The sequence below is a fragment of the Lates calcarifer genome, linkage group LG14 (assembly GCF_001640805.2).
Source record: "Lates calcarifer isolate ASB-BC8 linkage group LG14, TLL_Latcal_v3, whole genome shotgun sequence".
Lineage (NCBI taxonomy): Eukaryota > Metazoa > Chordata > Actinopteri > Centropomidae > Lates > Lates calcarifer.
In genome coordinates this window covers 3,118,843-3,139,103 of record NC_066846.1, presented here as the reverse complement: position 1 = coordinate 3,139,103, position 20,261 = coordinate 3,118,843, and the positions used below count along the sequence as shown (strand labels likewise).

General features: G+C 42.4%; 1 protein-coding gene across 1 annotated transcript; it reads left to right on the top strand.

The window, feature by feature from the left end:
* Positions 1–530: 530 nt before the first annotated feature.
* Positions 531–19,980, top strand: LOC108882045 (serine/threonine-protein phosphatase PP1-beta catalytic subunit). The gene is made up of 8 exons (XM_018674274.2): positions 531–698; positions 14,513–14,644; positions 14,748–14,978; positions 15,431–15,535; positions 15,840–15,911; positions 18,153–18,304; positions 18,578–18,712; positions 19,363–19,980. The coding sequence occupies exons 1-8, from the start codon at positions 647–649 to the stop codon at positions 19,465–19,467; spliced, it is 984 nt and encodes a 327-aa protein (XP_018529790.1). The 5' UTR covers positions 531–646; the 3' UTR covers positions 19,468–19,980.
* Positions 19,981–20,261: the final 281 nt, after the last annotated feature.

The window sequence follows — 20,261 nt, the reverse complement described above, 5'->3', positions numbered from 1 at the left end:
TCATTTTAAGTTTACATTTGTGTTGATAAAACTGACTTGTGAATACACTGATCTCTGCATAGATTATATTCCTCAAACTAGCGACCAGAAATTGCTGTTGTAATAATAATAATGATAACTGTTGTAAAAGTTGTCAGCTGACTTAATTAAATATTTGTTTCAGTAGCCATATATTTAAATTATTATTATTATCACATCAAAACACCACAGTAACCTGTTGCAAAGGCCCTGGGTACACTGATGCGTTCACATGCTGTCGGAAATTATAGGTGCGACTGAATCCAACAAAATATATGCATGCAAATTAAGTGAAGAAGTCGTTTTATTAAATGGATTCGTATTACTCTTAACACTTTTACATTGTGTTTTGAATTTTACGAATAAATCCACTTGACAAGGATAATAATATCACTGCACGTAAGTGTATGTGCGTACCATTCACACTTGCTGAGTGTAAAAGTTCTTTTTTCTGCCCGTCTCTGTGATAGAAGCTAGAGTATCCGAGGGACGTTTGAAAGCAGCATAGTAGTCCTAAATGAGAGGCCTGTTAATGGGAGGAGGTTGGTGGTGCGTTTCTGTGCGGTGAGGCGGTGCCTTCCCTGCTGCCTGCTCCAGACTGCGGCGGGCAGAACTGTTCGTTACAGAAATGGCGGAGGGGGAGTTGGACGTCGACTCGCTGATTTCCAGGCTTTTAGAGGGTGAGTTCACAATCGTATTACGTTCACGTTGTCCTGTTGTTTGTGACTGTAGTCCTGAAGTGTTATTTAGGTTCCGTTTTGAAGCGAGGTGACGAGGAAAAGGGCCGCTTTACTTGTTAGCGTAGCCCGGGTTGGAGTGAACAGGACTAGTCCCGTCAGGCGGTAGTACGAATCACAGGCACACATTTAGTCTCCCGCTGCTTCTCCTTCTCATGTCTTTTATTGATCAAGTTATCATTAATTGTTATCTTTGACACTTGAATGTTTTCATAAACTCCATTTTTTGTGTTAAAGTGTGGGTTTAGGATTGAGTGCTAACAAAGTTGTAGCTGTAGGACTGTTGTTTGTACCCCGACAGGTCCAGTATAGGAGGGAACGTCAGACCAACCCTGAAACTATAGCAATTTATTGTTGCCCTGATTAAATGTTCCAGTGCTTGTATTACATCATTAATGGTATCATCACCCTGGTATGCAGCACACAAACCACTAGCCAAGTTGCTTTTACCATCCAAAAACCTCAATCATTTAAACGGCCCTGCTTATATTTTCACAAGCTTTCTGCAACAGAATACACCATGATGGGCGGTAGCTTGTGGGCGTACCAGTCCCAAAAGTTGACATTTCCCTTTAAACAAGGTGCAACTTGGTAAATAAAGTATGCCGAAAATTTCAACACATTTGTCTGGTGTCAGAAGAGCTTTAAAATCATCGTTATAGTACGTATATATACGTCCTTTGCCTTATTATGAGAAAAACTCAAAATTTCAATTGAGATCTGGTGTAAAGAATTCTCAGCTGAAGAGAGGGGGCACGTTAGAGGGTTATTGTGTTTATATGCTAATGTTGCTGAAAGGTAATGTTTACATAAGACACATTCCTTGATGATATTCCACTTTAAATAAAACTGCAGTGTTTGTACCCTGTAACCATTACTACTTTGAAAGAGATTGCCTGCTAGTCATTAAATACCTGTGGATGATGAGACTTCAGCTACCTGAGTGTATTTCTGTCCACTCAGGTAGCTAATATGCACATTTTGATCAAACTGTTTGGCTTTTTCTTCATGCCTATAGTTTGACTGTGTCAATATTGGTAACCTCTGTACTTTCGAAGAAAGTGTTGGTGTTGCTGCTGCGCCTTTGTTATGTGTTAGGTAGTGGTGGATGGCTTTCTTAGCAGTGCTAAATAAGGGATCCTGACACAGGTGAGCGGAGCTGTCTGTCTCCCTTTCTCATGTCTTTCACTCTCTTGACAACTCAGAGACAGCATCCCTCTGTGTCCTCAGCAAACATGTAGACGGCCAAGGCAGTGGTGAACAAACAGTCATGATCGATTGTCTCACACACACACACACACACACACACAGATTCAGTGCGTTGAAAATCACACACACACACACACAGAAATGGACACAGTTTGTCAGTGTATGCTAATGAATGAGCACACTGTGGATCAGCACGTCAGTATAACCTAATCATCTGGATTGATCGGGACTGGTTACATAATAATGCTGGTTTCCTCTTTGTGTGAGTATGAGCCGTATAGTAACACAGCACTGTGAGCCTGTATTGTTGGCTGGGCAGGACATTACTGTAGCTGGTTAGCTGGCTTCATATTTAGCTGGGTTTTTTTCAATGCAGCGACTAGGAAACCTCAGTGAAGGAAATTGGAGGGATTGGGCCCTAAAGGTTTCCAGATGTGAGCTGTGAGTATATCCAACCATCCATCTCCTTTCAGCCACTAAAGCAGCTACAGCCAGTTTGTATCCGGCAGGCTCATTTTTTGGTGTGAAAATACAAACTGAGAGGCAGACCCAGTGCTAATAGTTTTCTGAAAGCTGATACTGATAGTTCAGAATGAAAGGACCTTGAAGTAGTCTTAATTTAAAGGTCACTTACTAGCTTTTTCTGCAGCTCCCAACTGCATCTCAAAGTCTTTATCAGTTCATGGCGTTCTCCATAAATTTAGGTTTGTTTTCAGGTTGAGAATAAGTTGAGTTCAGGTTTTACACTTGCCAATACTAGGTTCAGTAACAATACCAAATCAAGACCCGAGACTGTAGTTCATTTTTCAGCTGTAAAATGTCCTGTCTTGGTCACAAATCTTTAGTAAGAAAACTGAAGGGATTTTTATGTTATGTCTGTGTAACTGTGTGGACCACCTAATCTGAAATGAAGGCCCCATCTAGTAAAACATAATCAGAATCAAGAACTGATCACAAGACAAGAAGCGTAAAGCTCTGAGTGGCTTCTCAAAAACTGGGTAAACTCTCCTGAGGGGAAACCCAGACTTGACAGTTTTAGTGCCACCACTAGATAGCCACATTTTAGTCCGTATCAAAAAAGCATTGCGGTATGGCACCCAGCCACACTAAGCAGGCTAGATAAGCATGTACATAGAGCCTCACATGAAGTCATAAGATTCATATTCTGCAGCAAGCGCAGCTCTACAAACATAACATGTAATCACACTCTATCATAACAGGTAGGCAGAGCTGACTGGTTAATGTTTCTTGTTTAATATGAGAGTCAAAGTGACATTAGTCTAACACAAGCAGACTTATTTGGACCATACACAGGCAGAAATGCAAACGCACACCCTCAAACTGTCCCTGGTGTATCAGTTTGTTTTCGTATGGGCTGCATTTTATTTTAAGACTTGACCTTTCAGTAACACAAAGACCTCTCACTGGCTTTTCCTTACTGATGAAACCTTGATATCTCATCTTCGTTTACTTAACCAGATTACATCTACAGCCTGCTCTCATTAGAGAGCAGTCAGTTCAAGAGGCTCAGAATGTTTTCACTCTGCCACACTGTGGATTCATCTCTTCTTCTCTGCAAGGATAAAGGGACCTTTTCCCTCAGGTAGGGAGGGATTTCCTTAACCGCTTCAACAGGAGGTTGATCTCTTACTTACTTTTTCAATGAGCTCTGGTGCTGGCCAGGAACCTACATACTCGTGCACAAAGACGCAGTCTATGCATATATTGAGAGCCCTCTGATCTGCTATTAAATGTCAGCAGGCACAGCTGTCCCTGGTAGAAATTAACCTACCCTTCTGGTGACACATACACGCAGGGGGACAGTGCAAAAAGGGCAATACCATAAGAGTAGACTTTCAGCTCAGTTATTCTTTTTACCACTGCTATAATGTCTTGCTCGGGTACACTGAAGGTGCTACAGGTGGTATTTTCTTGTATTTTGGTGATGTTTTTACTCTTCTATATGGCAAATAATTGTACTTTTAAAGTGTTTGTTTTTGTGTAATAATAAAATGCATACATACAAAGGAAATGCATGGAACCATGTATATTTATTTCCCTTTCTTTGTTTGATTTACTTTAAGCGCTTTAAATCTTCCCCAAAAACTACTGAACTGTCTTCACATAAGACATCAATCTACCAGCTATATGCTGTATTATTATTGAACTTCCTCGTGAAACTAACCTGTAATGATGATATGTAACATAAGGGAGTATTACCTGACAGGTTCCATGGTTGTAATGAATGTCATGGGGCAGAGAAGCACCTGAACCACAGTCCTTCCTCTCATCCTATTGTTGGCTGAATTAGGCATTCAGATTCACACAAATATCAAACACATTTGAAATAAAATTTGCATGGTTCTCCCCACGAAGCTATTTGTTGTTTTGTTTATTGGTTACACAGATAACATTAGCTCTAAGCTCACAGGCTCTGCCTCTGTTGCTGTCCTTACCTACTGTTTGATTTAGGACTGCAACAAACAAAAATGTCCAGTCATACCTAAAAGTTAATCCAATCAGAATCAAGAATTTTCAGTGGTCGTAGTATAATTTCTATATAACTATAAATATTCAAAATGTGTGAATCAAACTATCTGTGGAAATCCTTGGCTTTGTGTAGACAAAATGTAGAGGAGGAGACACATTTTCAAATGAATCCATCTCAGCCTGACACACACACAGAGCGCACGTGTCCTTCAGCTCTTGTTTGGTGGAGGGGTGGAGGGGCGTTGTCTAGCCAACAGGCTAAACCTGATCGACTGACAACATGGTTTACAATCACTGAATCCTCCCCAGTGGCTGTAGCGTGCAGGTTTCTGGCCTCTCTGGTTTCATTTGTCACCTATGAATACAATGACTTGTCACTGCTGCTGTCTTGTGACCAATCTCCTGCGTCACAGAATCAGGTAAGCAACACAGTGGTGTACAGATATACCTGCAGAAGCATGTGTCTGCATGAATACAGCTGGGGCAGTAAAAGTGTTGCTGTAATACAACATTTATATGGAGACCATTGTGGGATTCAGCTTATTGTCTTCATCATCATGAGAGGCTGCGTACACATTATAAAAATGTATGTTTAAAAGCGTTAGTGGTTAGTCCTAATGCAGAGGTATTCATGACTGACATCCAGTGTGTGTAGTTGATTTAAAAAAACAGTCCTTAATAAGTAGTTAGGTGTCTAATCACTGGGGTGTGATGTCCCATCACTGTGGTGAGAAACAGTCAATACTATCACAGCTACATTACACAGTTCTGCATGACGCTCTTTGAAATAAATCATCGTCTGCCGTTTCAGTACAAATCTCAGTGGCATGTTTCAGATTTCTTAGCAAAGTCACTACAGTTGGTTGCAGCTTGTTTGAGCTGACGTCGCGTTTTTCACAGTATTCATAGAAATCCTTCAGTTGTCTCGACACAGCGGACAGCAGCAGCATGCCTCAGCACGACTGCACATTTCCTTCTCTGTGTGTTTACATCCAGTTTGTTCTTAACCAACCTTTTCTGTTTGTTTGTTGAGCTCTCCCCACCTTGCCCCCCTCCTCCTCCTCCTCATTAGTTTTTACTAGTACTATACTGCGTCTGTGTGCTGTTATCCAGCAAAGCAGCTATTACAGGCCCCAGCCTTCCCAGCGTGCCCATGCTAAGCCCACACCGGCCCAGGCTTTAGTGACAACAGTCCCTCTGTCTGGCCTGCCAGCACAGGTGGCCCTGTAAGCTTTATGTGGCACTGATCAACACCACAGCCCCATACATCAGCCAGCGAGAGTGGAAAGGCAGGATGGAAAGTTGCAATTTGGAGCTATTTTGTCATTTTGGTTTATGGGAAAAGGCGCCAGCCAAGTTGTAACCCAGTATGGGTACATAAAATCTCCTAAAGAGTATTTCTCTGTTTAGAAGCTGTCCAGGTTGTGTTTGTCACTGACTGTTGAACTGCACAGGTTTTAGATAATCTCTATTCACTGCAGCCTAGCAGTTTATTTTGTATTATGTAAGGAATCGTAAACGCATAGTAAAGACGTGTTCTAGTCAATTACAGAGACTGATCTTGTAAGTAGCAGTGCACAAATTCACTGTTTCAGTACATACCTCAGTTTCTGTGCTCTCAACCTAGCGAGGAAAATAAAACAAATCGTATTCAAACAATAATCTGACTGATGCACATGTGAAGAAGCTCTACAAACAGTGGCTTATATGACATTTAAAAAATTTGCATTCACTACTTGACTCATGGTTTCAGGCGCACCTGTTAACACCCATCTCACTTTCATATGTGTAAGGGTGAAACTCTCGCACAAGCAGCAAGTTGTGTTCAAAACATACAACAGGTGATGAAAGGTCATGAAGTCAAAAAACTGACTGACTCTCTAAGGCTGCAGCAGGAGCAACCTGATGTGTTTCCCATCCCATAATATATTATTTCTCATTCCAAATGTATTTCTTGCTTTAATTTAGAGAGTGTATAATAATGTGACCCAGAGGTTTTGACCATTTAATAGGTGTTAGGTGTGTGTGTGCGTTGGGATGGCAGGTCTCCAGTATAAAAAGGTTACAGAAGACTTTGATTCATCAGTGTTGCTCTTTTTCTGGCCACCTTTAGGAGTTTCTCTGCCCCACCACAAGTAAGATGTCATGGGATAAAAGTTCTATGTCTACATTTAATGTACAGAAGTTAAGAATGCACCATTAGGCCTTTGTTCTGCTCTTTCATAATGCATTTCACATTGGCGTCACCCTGCTTGTTTTCGTCAGAAGTGGAGGACTGCTGCTGTATTGCGTGGTGTTCAGGCTGCTGGCGTGGCACTCTGTTATGGAAACAACAATGGTGGAGCCTGTGCAGCAAGGGAGCGTTCACCCCCTGGCACCAAACGTGGCACAGAGCTCACCCCGGCTTTTCAGCTGCCCGGCCAGGCTTTCCGATTAAACCCTCCCTCCCCTCTCTCCTCTATTCATTCCTTTGCCTTCAGTTTCTCTCTACATCTCTCTAGTTTTCTTCATTCCTTCTTTCTGTCTACAGCAGTGTCTCCTATTTATTTCTCCCCCAGTCTCTCTTCTCAATTTCATCCTTTCTTTGCCCCCACAAAGACATCCATTCACCCGTGGCACTTAAAGTCGAACAAAACGTCCTCTGAAAATGCAAAGCCCGCACAGAAATGCCATGGCAGTCAGGATTTCTGCCTTAAGATTGGCTCCCGCTCTCCTCGCCAGAGTTACTTTGTGTTTCTCGTTCACTGAGGGGTCACTGTTTTCCATTGCCCCTGTGTGGGAGAGGGTTAGATGGAGGAGCGGAGGGGAGCTGTTGGCCCCGTGCCCAGTTGGAGAGAATAGAGAGCGGAGGTGGAGAGCTAAAAAAGGTCTGACGGGGCATCTTTATTGGTGCTGCGAGGTGCAGCAGTGAGTAAAACATGCACAGTCATACCTGCTTAAAATTCATGGGTCTGCTTGACCCATTAGAAGATTCTTTGAATATCTTCTCTACTTACAGAAAATGCTTTTTTGCGTAACTTGCCATTTCAAGTCAGAAATATTAAAGCTGTGCTAATCAATATTTTTGTATCATCAACAATGGAAAAAACAACTAGATATGTTGTGAAAGGGGGTGTGTGTAGTGACAACCTCCTTTAAATTTTTATCCTGACTCTGCAGCCACCCTCTCTACGAACATTTTAACTTCTTTCGGCTCATTGTTTTGGTTCTACTGCTCATAACTTTAATGCTTTGTTTCAGTCTTACCACTCTCACCTTTGTTTCCAACTTCGCTGGGCAGCTGTTGACACAAAAGCTCTTAAATCCACTCTATGGAGTGAAGAAACACAATAACGACTGAGTATTTAGCAGCTATAGAGCCAGAAAAGAGCTAAAAGGAGAGTGAATATTGGACTCCTGTTCGTCAGGAAGTTTGAGAACATGGTGGTGGTCATGATGTCAGTGTTGTGTTCACAGCTTGTTGTGCTGCTCCTACGTGGCCAAAAAAGATTTAGTATTTTGTATAGTATTGAATGCTAGTGTTAAATATCAGGTCACGTTTGTCATTTTGTGAAGTCCCAAGCCAGAATCGATCTGAGGACATTGCAGTTGTATGGCGTGCATGTGAGACCACTGGTGCGCCCAAAAAATGGATTTGTAAAAAAGCATGTTTATAGTTCTTAAAGTAAGATATTGAAAAAAGTATGATTCTGGTATCTGTACCAATTCATTTGATCTACAAAAATGTAGTATAAGCTTCACAAATGTAGTTTTTATTTTCAGCTAAAACAAAGGACAGACTGAAAAGTGTGCAAACAGCACAACAGTTGAATAATTGACTTATGGGGGTCAGCCCTATTTTTAAGCTCCTGATATTGCGCTGACATCAGTGTGTGTTTTCTTGTTGATGTGAATAGGCTTACGCAGCTCTTTGCCAGTGCAGCTGACAGCCGTTACATTGTTGTGGACCCTCAGTCGGTGACGGAGCCCTGGCCTGTGCCTGGCTAGTCTTGTTCTCTCTCCATCACATAGCACAGCAGAGCCTGTGAGCAGCTCCCTCTTTGTCCTCACTGACTATCCTACTTCCTCCCTCCACTGTAGAGCAGCGCCCATATATGGTAATGCCTTGAAGAAGTGATCTGTCTGTAATTTGCTTATCTTTTACTCTCTCTCTAACCCACTGTTCAAGTGAACTCTGCTCTTAATGAGTGGAAAAATAGTTGACCTCCTTGACCCTTTACCAAGGAATTTACAACAAGTGAAGCGCTTGTGATATAGTCTTTTATCAATGGCTTTATTTTCTTGCTTTGTACTGGAAGTTTGGGGAAACGCGCTGATAAAAGAATCCACAGAGAATAAAAAGTAAACTATTGAACCTCTGACTCTGTAGAAAGCTCCAGCTCTGGTCTGTTTCCAAAACTGCTCACACAGGCCCGTCCCAGCTACATGCTGGTTTTGTCTTTCAACTCACTTAACTCAGTCATAGTTTGCCTGTGTGCTCACACAGTGTGTCATGTTGTGTCGTAATATCTCTCTGGTGTGGTTCTAAATGCAGAATAATGGTGGGTTGGGCTGTAACCAAGATCCTCCCAAATATTTAGTGACTTAAGTTGCCAAGTGCCTGGCAACTGGACTTTAATTCACTAAACAGTGGCTCATTTTTACCTGGAAAGATCAAGCACTAACAAAGGTTAGGGAGTGAGTGCTGAGCAGCAGTAATGGACGGTTGTTTTGGATAAAACGAGACATCTGAAGTCATCACCACAGACTGAACATTTTTTATTCTTTTCATATATTTTTATAAACCAGATGATTAATTGATCACAGGAGGAAGCAAACAATAGATTAACTGGTGCTGAAAAGAATCATTAGTTCAAGCCCTAATTTTCTTTTCCCAGCACTTTAAGTATAGGCTGCAGCAGTGTGATTATTCACTTACTGTGAGCTGCATAAATATTAGACAAAAAAAGATTAGCTTCCTAAGTTAAAGGCTTAAAAAGTCCAATTGGTCCAGTTTTAGATCTGTGAAAATGCTGTGGTTTCCATGTGCATGCTTTCCTACTGAAGTATCATGTTAGTCATAATCCTAAAGACCTACTTCTACCCAGAACCCTTAAAAAAAAAAAGAAAATATTTTAACAGTGTTGGATTTTGATGGAATTCACAGATGCCCTGACCAGGGTGTATCCCTAGGCTTCACTGAAGTTCAGTGCAGCCAGAGCTGTGACCGTCTGAAGGGTCTGTGAGCTGTCTGGAATGCAAAGAGGACTCTGGGAGGGGTGTGAGGCATCAGCGCCTGACGTCAGCACAGTTCACTTGCAAAGGTGGAGGAGGAGGAGGAGGAGGAGGAGGAGGAGGAGGAGGAGGAGGACGGTGACCCAGGAGTTCAGCCACAGCCAAGAAAGCAACTTAAAGATAAATAGATGAAGGGGAAGCGGGGAGGAGGGGGAGGAGGGTGGAGAGGTGGGGTGGTCTGGGAAAAAGAAACCGAGATAGAGACAGCAGTTGATTGCGGTGCAGTGATCCTCGGATCAAGCTGGAGAAAGGACACAGAGTTCAGTCTGAGGAGGCCAGAGTGTGACCAAACCCAAACCCGAAAGCCCGGGGGAAACAGACACGCGTACCTGACCAAATTAGGGATGAACCAGAACGTGGAGAGGTTTCTCAGGGAAGAGATTTACTCTGATCTTGCGTAAGAACCAGCTGGGAAAAAGCTAGTGGAACATCAAGTTTCTCCCCCCAGTTTAGACAAGGCTGTCATGAAGTGGAGCTCGACGGCTGTTCTAGCCAGGGACCTCTCTCATTCTCACCGCTGTCACTGATAAACACTCTGCATCTGTTTGGATCGTCTGTCATCGTGTGGGTCTTCTAGCTTGTGTTTTGTTTTCTCAGGAGTACAGTGTGTTGTACTCGTGTTCTGCAAACAAAAGTATCTTTCCAAGTGCCTGATCAGTTTTAGAGCTGCAACAATTATTATTTCATTTCTCAATTAAATCACTTAATCATTTAACGATAGTGATGCTACCAGGAGACATTCAGACAATCATAGAAGGATAAAATTAACAGTACATTTCACATTTGAGTGACCAGTGAATTTAGGCAGGTTTGCTTATAAAATTACTTAAAACGATTATAAACATTTTTGTATATAAATTCTTTTCTGCTAACCAGCTACAGAATTAGCAGTTTTTCTGTTTCACTTTTGCTGACAGAGGCTGATATATCCTGATTTTTATTCCCTAGTAGTGCTGCAAATACCCTTGATCGTACACTTCCCATAATGCAATCTGTTTGTAACTTTCTGTCATACATTCGTGGTCCCCAAGCCCAGGCCAAGATAAACCTGATGACATCATTGTGACATCATCAGCGTTATTTTCCCCAAACGTGACAAAGCTCCCCCAGAGCCACAGAGGCCGGGGTAGTGCTCCTCATGGCAACCAAACACAACCAAAACAGGTAGCAACAGGTAGCGACCTGCATGCTAACTGTTTCTGTTTTTAAAGCACATGTGATTAACTACAGATAATGATCAGTATGTATCATCTACTGAATTTGTGAAAGCAATACCTCCAACTAACATTTACAGTCTAATTGTAATGTTTACTATATTTTCTGTCTGAATCAGAGCTGCACTGAACTTGCAGGGTTACATGAAAATGGGCTTGTTGCCCACTTGGAAAAGACATTGTGAGTTTGTTCAAATGGCCAGCAACCACCTCCAAATCCTCAAGTGCCTCCCTAGCTGTTTATTTGTGGGCTGTTTGGATAAAATGAGGCAGTTTTATCTTACAAGTATAGATATTAGGGAAGTTTCGTTTTTAAGCGAGAATGTGCCTGTCAGGTCTCCTCTGTGTGCGTGTGTGTGTGTGTGTGTGTGTGGGTGGCAGTGCAGGTCTCTTGTCGGCCCTCCTTCACTGCTGTCAGATGCAGTATATGTTAGTATGCAGGGCGTGGGTTGGTGGAGATGCCACTTTATCTGCAAATCAGCTCCTTTTTCCCCTCGAGATACAGCAGCAGCTCTGCTCACCAACACCTTGTAGGCTGGAAATTGGTCTTGCTGGGTTGCCATGGTGATGAGATGTGGGTACCACCTCCCTCTCTCTCTCTCTCTCTCTCTCCTCTCTCCCTCCTTCTCTCGTTCTCGCTCCCTCTCTCCTTTTATTTCCCAGTATCTCCCGCTCCCTTTCTTTCTCCTCACTGGGGAAGCTGCAGTGCAGTGGTGACAGAGTAAAGGATGCTGGGATACCTCCCCACAAGCCCGGAGTGGTATGATCTGAAGTCAAGGTCACTGGATCACTGTGTGTGTTTGTTTGTTTGTTCGTTTGTGTGTGTGTGTTTGTGTGTTTTTGTGGTTGTGTGTGAAGGAGGAGCAGCAAAATTGAAGTGTGTGTGTGTGTTCCGAGCTCTGCCTTAACTTAACCATTTGATGAAAGGGGATCCTCCTAGGCAAGTGAGACTAGTGGTGCTGATTGCAGCCCTTGTTTTGTGTGTGTGTGTGTGTGTGTGTGTGTGTGTGTGTGTGTGTCTCTCCTATATCAGGCCTCCCTCCCTGTCAGCTGAGCTAGCACAGACCTGCAAGCGCGTCATCACACAGCTGAAAGGGAGGGGTGTGAAGTCAGCGGACAAACAGACACTCCTTTCTCGTGTATTGTGCTCATTGGAGGATATGTCGTGCATAAGAACCAATAATACAACATGTTCGTATTTCTAAACTAAGGGCATCGTGACCCTGAGTTTTGCAGCATTGAAATTCCCCACCATGTTTTTAGCTCACGCAGTGTTTTTGTGTTTGTGTTTACCTTCGGACAGTCTAACTATAGCCTCTCCTACCCTTCAGGTGGGGCGTGTGCGGTCGCAGGTTGTGTTTGGCTGTGACGGAGACAGACAGACAGGGCGAGTGTTCATTGCCTAAGGTCTTGAAGCAGAAATAGCAGGGTCACGTTGCACACACACACACACGCACACACACTGCTGCACACACTGTTGTCCTTTAAAACTGGATGTAAAATACAGGCGGGAGTCACCTGCAGGAATCTGACATTCTGTAGACACTCTTTCTTGCTCTCTTTCCTTTAAAAACAAACTCCTCCAGCCGCGGAGCCGCAGCTCTCCTCCAACCACGTCTCTTTGATTTACCTATTAAGTGGCGTTTGACGCCTGCTAGGATTTCCATCATGCCGCGGTGTCATCTGTCAGAAGCGGTCTTAGTCAGCTCTGGCCCACTTCTGTGGTTTACCGAGCAGGAGGAGGTGTGACGCCGCCGTTCATCTGAGCACAGGGAGAATATATAGGGCAGTGGCAAAACATGGAAATACTGCAGGGAAAGTTGAAATTGCAAAGGTAGCTATATGCGGCTGTCGTCAGCAGTGGTTTGTATGTGTCAGCTTTAAAAGATGTCAGACGGTAGCCAGACTTTGTACCAGAGTTTTCAAAGCAGCATTAGGAAATAAAGAGATTTCCACAGGCCATTCAATGTCTGACTTGCAGGAATATTACTCATGAATAACACAAAGCTTTCTATTTGGCAAGGTGTACAGGCTGACACATGCTTTTTACTCAAATGGAGTGAAAGTGTGATGATGTGTCGGGTTACTTTCAGTGCACATTTTGCATGTGATTCATCCTCAAGTGCTGTAATAATGTATAATGTCATTGCCTTCAGTTACTTTTACATTGCAGTGCTGACACTGTACAGTATAGAGTGTTTACATTTAGGCGAGCTCATAGAAAACTGTTTTACATAGTAATCTGTCTATCTGAATGAAACATGAAGCTGTTCTTTAGTGTGCTATCATGGTGGTATGTGAGCCTCTTTATATAATTATTTTAATTAATTCTAATCTGCAGATTATTTTCTCAAGTAAGTGATTGTTTACTCAGTAGAATTATTTCATCAAGCCCAAGGCGATGTCTTAAATACATCTTGTTTTGCCCAAACAAAACTAAACGTCTTCAGTTTACTGTCAGATGACAAATAAAAGCCAGAGGATGTTTTCTTTGTTTGGATGACCTACACAATTAATTGATTATCAACTAATTGATTTTTTTTTTTAGCTGTAATTCAATCAATTAGTCCAACTTTAATACGTTTTAGGTTCTGAGTGAAATGTGTCCCTCGTGTCTCAAGTATTGAAAGTTGGAATTAAACGTCTGATGATGTCCTCGGTCTCGTCTTCATGTTCTTTCTTTCTGCTACAGCTGCTTTGTATTTAGACAAAATGAAACAGTTGTGTGTTAAAGTTTTGCATATTTTGTTGGAAAGTGTAGAGAGGTATCTGGAAAAACACTATTTTTGTTTCTTTTAAAATAAAGGAAAACTGAATCTGTGGTAGCTTAGCTAACAGGTGTCATTGTGTGAAACCCAGCCCTTTCATGGGGCTAATGTTCTCTTGTGTGTTTCTCTTGGCGCTACATAAGTCAAATATGGTGTGAACCAGGGACCAACTTTATACACCACCCTGATGTAGTCTGTCACACTATTTTGAACAGTACACGTAGTCACCTTCAGGCTTCGTCACTGTCTAAAATTTCATCACTGACTTCATGGTGCGTTTCGCAAATAACCTACTCTATCAACTTTTATTAATCGTCTTTACTTGACCCGTTGACTCTGTTACCAGTCTTATACACATTTAATATCCAGTGACAGGGAGCCTCAGAGCTTCTTGTCCGGCGTCCGCTGTGAGCCCCTCCACCCCCTCTCTTTTCTCCTGTGTTACACAACAGGAAGCGTATCCAAAAACACTCCCAGCAACACTCAACAATGCCCACACAGGCTATTTCCATCCCCTGTCTGTTGACTAAACCCTGCCTCCCATATTTAGTTTGAAGTTCATTTAAAAACTCACCCTGTGGGAGGTGATGTGTACAGTGATGTGACAATCAACACAATCATATCCTTAAGAAAGAACTCTGGGAAAAGGGGTACTGCAAGCGCTCCAATCGGAACGCTGTTTGCCTGAAAGCATGGGTGACATTGTTAATGATGCTCCTGAATATCCAAAACACACACACACACACACACACACACACAGATGTTCTTTAACCTTATTCCTCCTCTCCTCTCCCTCCACCAGTGCGAGGATGTCGTCCGGGGAAGATTGTTCAGATGACGGAGGCTGAGGTGCGCGGCCTCTGCATCAAGTCCCGGGAGATCTTCCTCAGTCAGCCAATCCTTCTGGAGCTGGAGGCTCCCCTCAAAATCTGTGGTCAGTACCCCTCACCCCCACCCCTACCCCAATTGACTTTGTTCCACTGAATTGTACTATGTCCTCCTTCCTCAATCCAATCACTGCTTCCTCTCCATCCCAGGCGACATCCACGGACAGTACACAGACCTGCTGAGGCTCTTCGAATATGGCGGCTTCCCCCCAGAGGCCAACTACCTGTTCCTGGGCGACTACGTGGACAGAGGGAAACAGTCTCTGGAGACCATCTGCCTGCTGCTGGCCTACAAGATCAAATACCCCGAGAACTTCTTCCTGCTCAGGGGCAACCACGAGTGTGCCTCCATCAACCGCATCTACGGCTTCTACGACGAGTGTGAGTGCTCCGCTCTCGTACACTGAGACACAAGGAGAGTGTGTCTTCATAGTAACTTTTGAGGCCTTGAAATTTGGTACAAGGGCCCTCGAGTCCATAATGGTGCAGCTCTGCCTACATATATTCTTCTTTCTTTACATTTTTAAACAAATACTGGATAATTTGACCTTTTTCTGCCTCAAACTGTTCTCTAAATGAAAGCACCAGAGATATTTAGAGGGGAAACGTCTCTTTGGAACTGTCACCAACAGTGACAAAGAGGCCTGCTGGGCTCATAATATCAATCAATGTGGCTGAGTAAAAGTATAAAGTAAAGCATGTCACTCAAGTACAAGTACTGTAGATCTTAAATCCCTGCCTCTCTTTAAGTGAACTTGTGAAAACAGTTTGAACAGCCTTATATGGCTCTTTGCTCCGAGGCCTCCTGACTCTCTGTCTTGTTGATTTTACAGGTAAACGCAGATTCAACATCAAGCTGTGGAAGACTTTCACCGACTGCTTCAACTGCCTGCCCATCGCTGCCATCGTGGACGAGAAGATCTTCTGCTGTCACGGAGGTATTCACACAGCTGGGCATTGTGTCTGTTTCTGGGTGCTTATTATTCAGAAAGCCACAACTGTCAGACCTGTGCTTTGCGAACACTATATGTGGTCTGGAGTATGAAAGATAAAAGTTTCCTGACCCATCAGCGAATTGAGTGTTTTTGTTCACTAATCTGATTTGAAGGAAATGGGTCAGAGCAAGTTTATAGCTTTACTTATATGGGTTAATACCTGCACAGGCATGGAGGGGAGGGGAGGGGAGGGGTGCTGAAGAGATTTACAAACTGTGATGGTTTTGTGTCGTTGTGTTGCCCACAGGTCTCTCTCCTGACCTGCAGTCTATGGAGCAGATCAGACGCATCATGAGACCCACAGACGTTCCTGACACAGGTAGGTCAGCACACACATGTGCACACAGCAGGCCAGGTGTTTCTCATGTCATTGTCCAAGGTAGCTCTGCATAGAATGATTGTGTTGTTGAGTTTTAATCACAGCTACACTTCAGATTGGTGAAAAGTATATTTACTTAAGTACTGTATTGTAAATTTTACAGTAATTTTAAATTTCCACATTGTGGGACTAATAAAGGATTATCTTATCTTCACCTGAGCATTTCAATTTAATGCTGCATTATACCTTTATTCCACTACATTTCAGATTTTATATCAAACACACTTTATAATGTTCAGTGTTACAGATTAAAGAGTTGAAATGAACCAAAAATGACTGAAGATAATAAATGAGTAATGAAAATCATCACAACTGAGAAGCTTTAACAAAATGATTTTTTTGTACGTTTTTCTTGATAAATGATAAACAAGTTATTGATTTTCAAAAGAATTGCTTTGATTGCTTGATTAATTGATTAATTTTCTGTCAACAACTAATCAATCAATCAGCTAATCTTTAAGCTCTATATTATATTAGGATTGTCCCGATCCCAGACACAGGATCGGGATCAGGCCCGATTCTGGCCTTTTTTTTAAAATAATGGTTTGTTTATTGTTTATTATTTAAATCCTGACACTACGTTTTCTTAGTGTTTCAGTCAATTATATGACTGTGTGTGTGTGTGTGTGTGTGTGTGTGTGTGTGTGTGTGTGTGTGTGTGAACCTTGTCCACAGAGTCACTCTGGGTTTAAAACATGCTGTTTTGCATCTGTTTCAGCAGCATTTTTCATTTGAAACACTCGTCTGAAGTGCTGCTCTGAGATGAGAGCTCCTCTTGAACCTGAGTAGTTTATTCATGCAGTAGATGAAGAGAGCCTGTCTGAACCCTCCTGCCACAACAGAGCCCCACTCTCCATCAGTACTATACACATGACAAAAGGCCATTAGAAAAATATCATAGGCAACGTATGTAGGACAAAAAATACATCAGATAGGACACTGTGTTGACATTTTAAAGGACACAAAAGCTTTATAAGACATTTGCATTTTAATAGAAATTATATCCACTCACACTGGCTGACTTAATGAACAGTAAAGATACAAATCTGTTCCCATATTTATCGAGCTTCACAGAGTGGGAATGGCACAGGTTTGGTCCTGCTTTGAGCCCCAGGAGTAAAAGCTCTTTATCAGCTTTCTTAACTTGAAGTGACTTTTATCTCTGCTGATATTTAGGAGAGCCAAGAGATTGTGTTTAGGCAATCGACATGCGCACACACACACACACACACACACACACACACACACACACACACACACACACACACACACACACTCCGTGGGAGGAGGGATGTTTATTGATGACGGTGCGGTTATTAACAGATGCTGTTTTGGCAAAAGCCTCATCACTTTTTTTGGCCGACCTCGCGCCGGATGCAAAGGACGGCCGCTCGCGCTCTCGCCACAAAGTCAACAACCTCGGGAAAACGCAGCTTTGTAACAGTGATGATTTCGGTCTGTAGCAACTGACACTTTCTGCAGTAATAAATCAAACTGTGACGGCTCATACAGATCCTCAGACCATACACTGATTCATTCTTAATGCTCAAGTCGTACTCCGAGGTCGTTTTTCTTTCCTGATTCTGAGATGCTTGATAAATACGAGTTAATGATGGATTTGTCTGTGAGGTCTGTTCATGTAGATGGTTTAGGTCAGGTGGTATCTTTCATTAAATAATGGTTTTTATTTCTTCACATGCTTTTTGGTTAAGTTATAGTAGAACCAGTGGAAGTGAAGCCTTTGTCAGTCTGAGTCTTTGCCCTCTTCATTAAACCTGGGTGCTCTTGTCCTTATAAGGCAGCCAGTGTTCAGACCCTGGCAGCCACTGTCGTTCACATCCTCTTATGGTCTTTCAGGGAGACTCCGAGGGCCTGGATGTGAAGAGAGAAAGAGAGAGAGAGTGTGTGTGTGTGTGTGTGTGTGTGTACGTACGTACATGTGTACATAAGGAAGCCTTAGTGCTAAAATAACTGATGTAAAGGTGATTTCCGGTAGTTAGAAGCCCGGTGGATTTACGGTGAAACACGCAGATTATTTTATGCTGTGACCTAGATTCGAGTGTTTGATCACAGGTCAAACATAGGGATAAATCATGTCTTATTTTCAGTTAACTCCTCTCCTCCCAGCTGTGTTAATGGGGTGGTAAGACGGTAGTTAAAACTGTGTACTTTCCCCTCCAGGCCTCCTGTGTGACCTGCTGTGGTCGGACCCAGACAAGGACGTCCAGGGCTGGGGAGAGAACGACCGCGGCGTCTCCTTCACCTTTGGAGCGGATGTGGTCAGCAAGTTCCTGAACCGCCACGACCTGGACCTCATCTGTAGAGCCCACCAGGTACTACACAAGTACACATCCTTTCTTTATACAACCATTTACACACCTCCACTAAACATAATCAAAACAGGACTGATTAATCAGGCGTCAGAGAAACATCCATCCAGTTGTGGGTTAACGCAGCCACATGTTTTCAGAATGTGGTTAAAGTTCCATATTCACATGAAGTACATCACCGCTGACAAACGTCCATTTCAGATGCTGATGTATATGTAAATACCATGTATCAGGTCGGCAGAGAGTAATGCGTTCCTGTGTGTATGACGCCCCCAGGTGGTAGAAGATGGTTATGAGTTCTTTGCCAAGCGGCAGCTGGTGACTCTGTTCTCAGCTCCAAACTACTGTGGAGAGTTCGACAACGCCGGCGGCATGATGAGTGTGGATGAAACCCTGATGTGCTCCTTCCAGGTATACAGACACAACAGTATGATTAACCCAACATATACTAATCTAACAGACAGGGTCAATTCTGTTGCACAATGAGCACCTTTATGTTTGATACTGGAACATTTAGTTGATAATGCTTTAGTCAAGATTTTAAAGTCAACTGTTAATTGTAATGGAGTAATTTAGCACTGTAGTATTACTACTAAAGAATCTGAGTGTCTAGTTTGACCACAGCTTTGTGTTAAGTTTATTTAGGCTTGTATGTTAGGATTGTAGGATAAGGCCTGATCCAGGCAGGCTCCTGTGTTTGCTTTGGGTCTGCTTAGCTGCCAAAAACGCTGCATCATCTAAATCCTGTCCTATCAAAAGCATAAAGAGGAAATATACCCATGAGGAATTTTAAAAGTTTGACAGAGAATAAAATAATATAGTAACATAAATAATAAAAACAAGTAGAATATAGAAGTATGAAATAAAAACATGCAACAACATGCTCTCAGAGTGATTATTTTTATCTTTTGTATGTACAATTAATGTAGGGGAGTAAAGACTACAATACTACAGTGTGCTGTACTATAGATAGCATAAAATGGAAATGGCTGAGACATTTAGTTAGACACAGAGAACAGATTGTTGTTCTGTAATTTAAAAGCTAATGGTTCTGTTCCTAGATCCTGAAGCCATCTGAGAAGAAAGCCAAGTACCAGTATGGAGGGATGAACTCGGGTCGGCCCGTCACCCCTCCCCGCACAGCCCAACCTCCAAAGAAACGATGAAGAAGGACGGAGGGAGGAAGAGACAGAATGAGAAAGAGAGAGAGAGAGAGTGAGAGATGATTGTCAACAGTTGTCTCCTGTTGGCTTTTCCCAACATAAGTAAAAGCAACACTTGGCAGAGGAGAAAACAGATGAAGATGAACACAACTGTTTTAAAAGACACACCCAAACCTGTCTTTCATTTAAATTTTCATTTCTTTATCTCTCTCTGAACTGCTGTCACACACTCTCCTTCTTCCTCAGTGCTTTTTTTTTCTCTGCATCAGTGTAACATTTTTAAAAACAAGTGTTAAAGAAAAATGAGAAAACAATATGAGGGTGTCATTCTGTAGCATATCGGAGTGTTTCCTTTTTTTTTGTCTTGTCTTTTGCCTTTTTTTTTTTTTTTTTTTGACAACAGAATGACAGCTAGTTTAGTTTACCACATCCCCTTACTTCCTCACCTGTACAGACACAAACAGGTATTAATGACGACTGCTGGGTTTTCAATAAATAATACAGGGAATAAATCCATCTGGATGTTCTGTGTGGTTCTTACAGTTGAACTAATTTAAAATAAAGAAATGTGACTCAAAACCTGGATGGAAACAGTACAGGGGTTAAATAGAAGAAGTATGTTCTGATTCTACTAATATATCCCTCAGTTCTTCAGCCTGAGGTTGACTGTGTGAGCCTCATACTGTATAAACCTGAGTGTAACGAATCCAGGCTAACATGTTGTTAGCCATCTGTAATTAGCTTTGTCACTCATTTAGCTAGCCTGGTTTTAGGACAGTCAGGTTTGATTTGGATCT

Bases quoted from the DNA above. Each gene is read 5' to 3' on its own strand.
- LOC108882045 (XM_018674274.2), top strand. From the start codon at position 647: ATGGCGGAGGGGGAGTTGGACGTCGACTCGCTGATTTCCAGGCTTTTA. The intron at 699-14,512 runs GTGAGTTCACAA...TCCCTCCACCAG, and splicing joins GATTTCCAGGCTTTTAGAGG to TGCGAGGATGTCGTCCGGGG. The intron at 14,979-15,430 runs GTGAGTGCTCCG...TTGATTTTACAG, and splicing joins CTACGGCTTCTACGACGAGT to GTAAACGCAGATTCAACATC.